Below are 6,000 nucleotides of genomic sequence, written 5' to 3' on the forward strand. Positions count from 1 at the left end.
AAAGTTATAAATAGTATTATTATATTACTATGAATAGACCTATTTTACACTAACATGCGCATCACTTCATTTTAGATATTCTTAAGGTTCAATTTTCGTTTTTTTTTTCCTTTTCTTTTTCTCATAAGTTCTTACAATCAAATAGTCTTTTTTTACCCCTTTAATTTTCATCTTTTACAAGTTTAATTTACGCCGTCATTACCTCAATTTGAATTTTATTCTAATTTTTAAAAGAGTAATAATACAGTCACAAACTCTTGTACAAATATATTTTGTACAAACTGACGTGGCATTAATTCATTGGTTGAATGAAAATATAAATTAATAAAAACAAATCATGTGGGCTAAGTGATATTTAATTCAATCAATCTTATCATGCCATATCAATTTGTACAAAATAAGTTTGTACAAGAATTTGTGGCTGTATCATTACTCTTTTTAAAACTACTTTCGAATCATGAATCAAAGAGCCCTCATTTTTCTGTGTTGCCAATTGCTGTTTCATGTTTATGATTATTGAAAATAGATATTGGAACATCATAATGAGGATAAAAAATGCTACTGGGGATTTTTGTGGTGATGATCTTTAAAACTTTGGGATAAGTTCATGATTTCTAAAAGCTGAGGGTAGTGAAGAGAAGTTTTTTTTTTTTCGTTTTTTACGTAAAACAGCTTTGGTTTAAAAATAATAATAATAACAATTAAGATGCAAATGCAAACCACTCAACCACACCTTATTTATTTTATTTTGGTGAACAAAACTAAAACCCAAAAACCAATCACCAACTATAATTCATTAATTCCAAGGGCATAAAACAGTTTTTAATATTAAAAAAATAGTAATGCTACACATCCTAAATTTTTTATTCCAAAAAATTATTATAAATAATGTGTCATTTATCAATTGGTTGCTGAGATAATATAATTAATTCACTTAGATCTTATAAAAAATTATCAATTACTCAATTAATGACACATCATTTAAGATAATTTTTTAAAATAAAAAATTTGAGATGTATAGCATTACTGTAAAAAAAATTTAATTTATTAAAATGTGTTGATGGGGGTTGATTCTCTAACCAGTTAAGTCCCAAATCTAAGCAAAAGATTTGATTATGGATGGCTAATGAATTTTCAAGAAATATCTCTCCTTTATGATTGCTAAAGAAGATGTTAACTAAAGGTGAAAAAGGAGGCCATTAAAATGTTTGTTTGACTCCTCATAAGTAATTAAGAGATGAGATTCCAAGTCCTCCAATCAAATTAAGCAAACTTATCAGGAATTAATTAATTTCCCGGCACATTGGATGGCTGACGTTTCAATTCTCACTTTTAAAACAAAAATCCTTCGTCTCACATCTTTTTGGGCATCACACGAATCAAGGATCCCAATTGCTTCCAATAGAATTGATAATGACAACAATTTAATCTTAACAATACTTTATGTTTCGAATGCTAAATCTAATATTTTTCCAATTGCTTTCTTGCAATTTCTTTATGTTTAAAATTGTGAGAGAGAATTGGTTTACATTTATGTACCATCAAAAAATAAATAAAATAAATAAATCATAACCATTTCTTTGATTATTTGAAAACTATGTACAGCGGCTGATCATTGCTTCACTAGTTTAGAAAGCAGGAAATTCTGAAAGGAAACTAAACCTAACACATCGAGGAGAAACTTATAGTTTTGTATCTCCTGATAGCAAGAACTGGAAAATGGAAAAGAAATTGCAAGGAAGCAAAACTAGATACAAAATTAAACTAGCACAACTTATAAAGGAGTGATGATTTAGGGGGGGCGATGGTGGGTGGTACTGCATCTGATTATTGTACAGTTTCAACACCATCACGTGTGCAGTTTCTTGAGGCTTAAATGTTAGAGCCTAGTATTCATATTTATATAGAAAGGCCTTGAGGCCATTCTTCTAGCAGCCAAATCTCTCCTCACTGATTCCAATATGACAGCAGCTCTTATCTTGCACCAGGCTGCTTTTGGTTTCCCAATTCTGGAAATATGTACACCAAAATTCGAGTCACTGCTTGGAGCAAAAAAAATGCCATTGCTTTGCTCCCATATTGCATTACAGGGAGACCAACCTGGCATCTGAAGCTGAGGCATTTCAACTGCTAAGTGATTGCTTGGCACCAATTGTGGACAACTGGGGCACCAATTGTTTCCTCCGCCGCCGTTGCCGGGTACCGGGGGAAAATCACCCACTGTAAGGCTGTTTTGGATGGGATGAGACTGATGGTCATCTGCTACTGCTTCTTGGCTGTAAGATGTCGAAGTTGACGCATGGTCTAAACCGAATTGCACTTCTGAAAGGAAAAAAAAAAAAAGAAAAAACTTATGGCTTCTGCAAATGTATTTCTTTGGTAAATCTATAGAATCTAAAACTTATATACCTTGATGGGCGACTGGGAACTCATGATTCTGCAGAATTGAAGTTGGACTACTAAGTGCTTCATCTTGCAGATTTGGTGAGGGCATTAAAGGGCCAAAATTGGCGCGTGCATCAATTAGGACGAATTGATTCACATTTTTATAAGCTACCCTCTTTAGATTTTCCACTGAAATCTGTCATATGAAGACGGGTAAGTTGTTTAGCCTCCAAATCTGATGGTGTTTGCAACGAAAAAGGTTAGTTTCTGGAAGTGAAATACTTACCTTCTGAGGGAAGGCAAGATCATTCGGATGCACACAATTTTCACCATCAAATGTTACTGCTACAAGCTTGTATATGGAATTAAGTAAGAGAATAATTCCATCTCCGGTAAAAGCATACAACTTCCCATCATTTACGACGCAAGTAGCAGCATGTTCCACTATTGTTTCCCATGTTTTGTTTGAGGCACTAATTATCTGCAGCCCACAATTAAGGTTGAATCAGAAACATCACTGTGCATAAATAGCCTCAGTTAGCTATGAGGTAACTCTTACTTTGCGTAGTGACCCAGGATCGGTAGTATGCATACGCAAGAAATCCTTCACGTTATAAACTCCCTTTTTAGCCAACCGTTCATGGTATTTGCCGTCTTTGGCTATCTTCTCCAAGCGCCATATATCATCATCCAAGGATGGAGGATAATGTTTCTTGTTCACTGCAGTGAACATTTTCACGAGTCAGTCTTCAAAGGTTAGCCACTAAACAACAACAAAGGTTCATTAAGCTTTGAAACTTACATTCTCCGCGATGATCCTTCACCACAAAAGCTTCACTTTTAGCTTCCTTGATCCTCGCTTCTCTACAGCCTTTTTGCAGAACTCTGGCTCCTAGCCTGAACTTTCGACATCTTATCCAGCTACTATTATCAGTGAAAACTATGTCACTGAGAATTCCAACTCCATCTTTTAATGTAATATGCAGCTCCCCTGTGACTAGTGGGCGTTTACCTTCTCTTTCGCGAACAATTTTCTCTAGGAACTCCCTTTCAGTCCAATTTTCATGGTCATCAGAACCAAAATCACCATCAAGGACAAGGATCTCGACCTTCATCGAAGAGTAGGGGCCAGACGTTACTCTGGTCTTGCTGATAGGATCTACCAGCACTATCTTAACCGGCCCACCATCCTCAGCTTCTATTCTGCTGCCGGTGTAGATTGGACAAGGCAGTTTATTAACAAAAAGCAACTGCAGGCCTCTTCCTTCAGATGTCTCAGCTTGGTTAAACGAGGATCTGCAAGCAAAGGCCAACACGGGAAACAAAATCAGACCCTCCACAGAAATTTGTGCAAATTATGCACCCCTCCCATTAAAGGGAATTAGGCACAACGAATTAACTTAGAGCCGGATGAATACGTGATTCATCAGACTTTAGGAAGCAATTAACAAAGAACTCACCTTGCACCGGGGTGAAAGCGGGGCAGCAACACGCGTTCCAACTCCTCTCGCACCTAACAAAAGATTTTTAAGTGGTTCAAGGCTAAGAACTTATAGGAAATAATTTCTTTAGAGACACAAAAAAAGCTCAGACTCATTATATTAACAGCATCAGATAACCAAGTTATTAGTTCATCTCTAATGCTGCTATTATCATCCTGTTAAGCCCATGCTGCCAATCACCAAGCAAAACTGAACTCATGCCTTGAACTTTAATCAAGCTGAACAGAATCAAAAGCAAATTCATTTGAACAAAATCAACAGGATGGATTTTTATCATCTTACCACACTGCGAATACAAGGTTCAAGCGAGGCTACCATTTTATTCTGCCAGTTCCCCTTCATTACATCATCAACGACCCTGCAACAAGAACGCATAAAACCCAGAATCAGAAACCAGCTACTACAAACACAGAAACAATCTAATCTTTCAACTCAAACGAAACAAAATTAAGCAAATTACTTCTTAAGAGTAGGTCTCTTCCTGGGCTCCGGAACCAGAACTCCGAACCCGTCATCATCAAAAGGCCTCTTCGGCACCATTTTAGATTGCGACATTAAACTTTCTCAACAAATTCCACGGCACAATTTAACTCGAAACTACTTAACCTGCTGCCTATAAATATAGCAATTGGCATTGACTAATGGATGGGAAGCAACTGGGAAGCTTCATTTGAAATTAAAACAACACTGCAAAAATAATAAAACGCGCTATGCACAAAAAGTCAAGATTATATTGACGCTGAAGCCTGAAGATGATAAAGAACACACAAGATAGAAGATTTGTATGCATGTTAGCATGCTAATAAAGTATACTAGCAACTTTGTACTTGTCACTACAATAAAAGCACCTAAAATAAAACAAAAAAATAATGACAAGAACTTTGAGAATCTTTCTGGTCGTTGAATTCCATGATAACGAACTAACCGCGTAATGATTTGAAAGGTACAAAATACACTTTAAAGAAAAACAAACGATGAGATCACACCAAACGATGAACTTGATTACATGTGTTGTTGTTTTGTACAAGAAAACTAACAAAATTAAAAAAAAAAAAAAAAAAGAATTCAAAAGATTGATTTGAAAAAAAAGACTTGACGCGTGACTGACTTGATTATCATAAAGAAGGTTGGTGGAAAATTAAGAGCACAAAAATAAAATTTCTGCATTAACGCGGATCCCATATTTGAACACCCATCTTGCATTTTATTGTGTTATTATTTTATTATAAAATATGATTTTACGAGTGTTGAATGTGAATTTCCTGACAAATTCTTTGACGGCTACGTTGAAGATGGTTCATAATAGTTAGAAAAACAAGCATTAGTTACTGTATTATGATGTACGATTTCAATAGTGGTATCGATAACATAGACTTGTATAAATCAGGACAAAAAATAAAAACGTATAACATCGAACTTGTAATAATCATGAACAGTAATAAAATTTGTATATCAATAACAGAATCTTAACGTAGGTATATTTGTGTAACTCGTAATATATTTATTCTAAATAATGTGTTATTCATGAATTGATTGATGAGATACTATAACTAATTCACTTGAATATAGTAAATAATTACTATCCTCTTAATAAAAGATATATTGTTTGATAAAAAAAATTTAAAATATCTATCGTTACTTCACGTATAAGTGTGTATGTGTAAAATTCAAATTTATGGCATTGAATTTCCAACTAATCCATCATCAATCCTAACCTAAACCATTAAATTTGTGATATTCAAAAGGAGACAATATAATGATGAATTACAAAGCTTCCACCAAACCAGACCACGTCACTTTCCATGTCGGGCCCCTTTGAACGAAGAAGAACTTCACTCGTATTTTCTGTTTCAAGCAAAAAGTGAAAAAGAAAAAAAAAAAAACTAAAGCTTGTTATCTTTCTGGAGATGCTTTTATAGTTTCATTTATGTGGTGAGTGGCCAGCGGTCGGAGAGGAGACATGGGTTCAGATTCTGAGCAATTTCTGTTGTTTGATTACCGTTTTTCCATGCGTAGATTTTCCGGGAGAATTCCCTTATTTGGGAAAATTCCTGGAACTTCAAAGATTCATTTTGTGACCTTTTTTTTCCAGGCTAGTTGCCTGCTGCTCAGG

The 6,000-nt window shown here is 34.9% G+C and overlaps 1 protein-coding gene across 2 annotated transcripts; it reads right to left on the bottom strand.

Moving 5' to 3' along the window:
• Positions 1-1,553: 1,553 nt before the first annotated feature.
• Positions 1,554-4,604, bottom strand: LOC102614233 (calmodulin-binding protein 60 B-like). Of its 2 annotated transcripts, XM_006472109.4 has the most exons (9): positions 4,348-4,604; positions 4,170-4,245; positions 3,846-3,898; positions 3,188-3,681; positions 2,945-3,105; positions 2,672-2,866; positions 2,410-2,581; positions 2,101-2,322; positions 1,554-2,009 (listed from the first exon to the last, which is right to left on the bottom strand). In XM_006472109.4, the coding sequence occupies exons 1-9, from the start codon at positions 4,440-4,442 to the stop codon at positions 1,975-1,977; spliced, it is 1,503 nt and encodes a 500-aa protein (XP_006472172.2). In that variant the 5' UTR covers positions 4,443-4,604; the 3' UTR covers positions 1,554-1,974. The 2 variants fall into 2 exon arrangements, with proteins under 2 accessions (XP_006472172.2, XP_006472171.2); XM_006472108.4 differs by having other exon boundaries at positions 1,554-2,322; positions 4,348-4,597.
• Between the last annotated feature and the right edge of the window lie 1,396 nt (positions 4,605-6,000).

The sequence above is a fragment of the Citrus sinensis genome, chromosome 5, assembly GCF_022201045.2.
Source record: "Citrus sinensis cultivar Valencia sweet orange chromosome 5, DVS_A1.0, whole genome shotgun sequence".
In the NCBI taxonomy this organism is placed as follows: domain Eukaryota; kingdom Viridiplantae; phylum Streptophyta; class Magnoliopsida; order Sapindales; family Rutaceae; genus Citrus; species Citrus sinensis.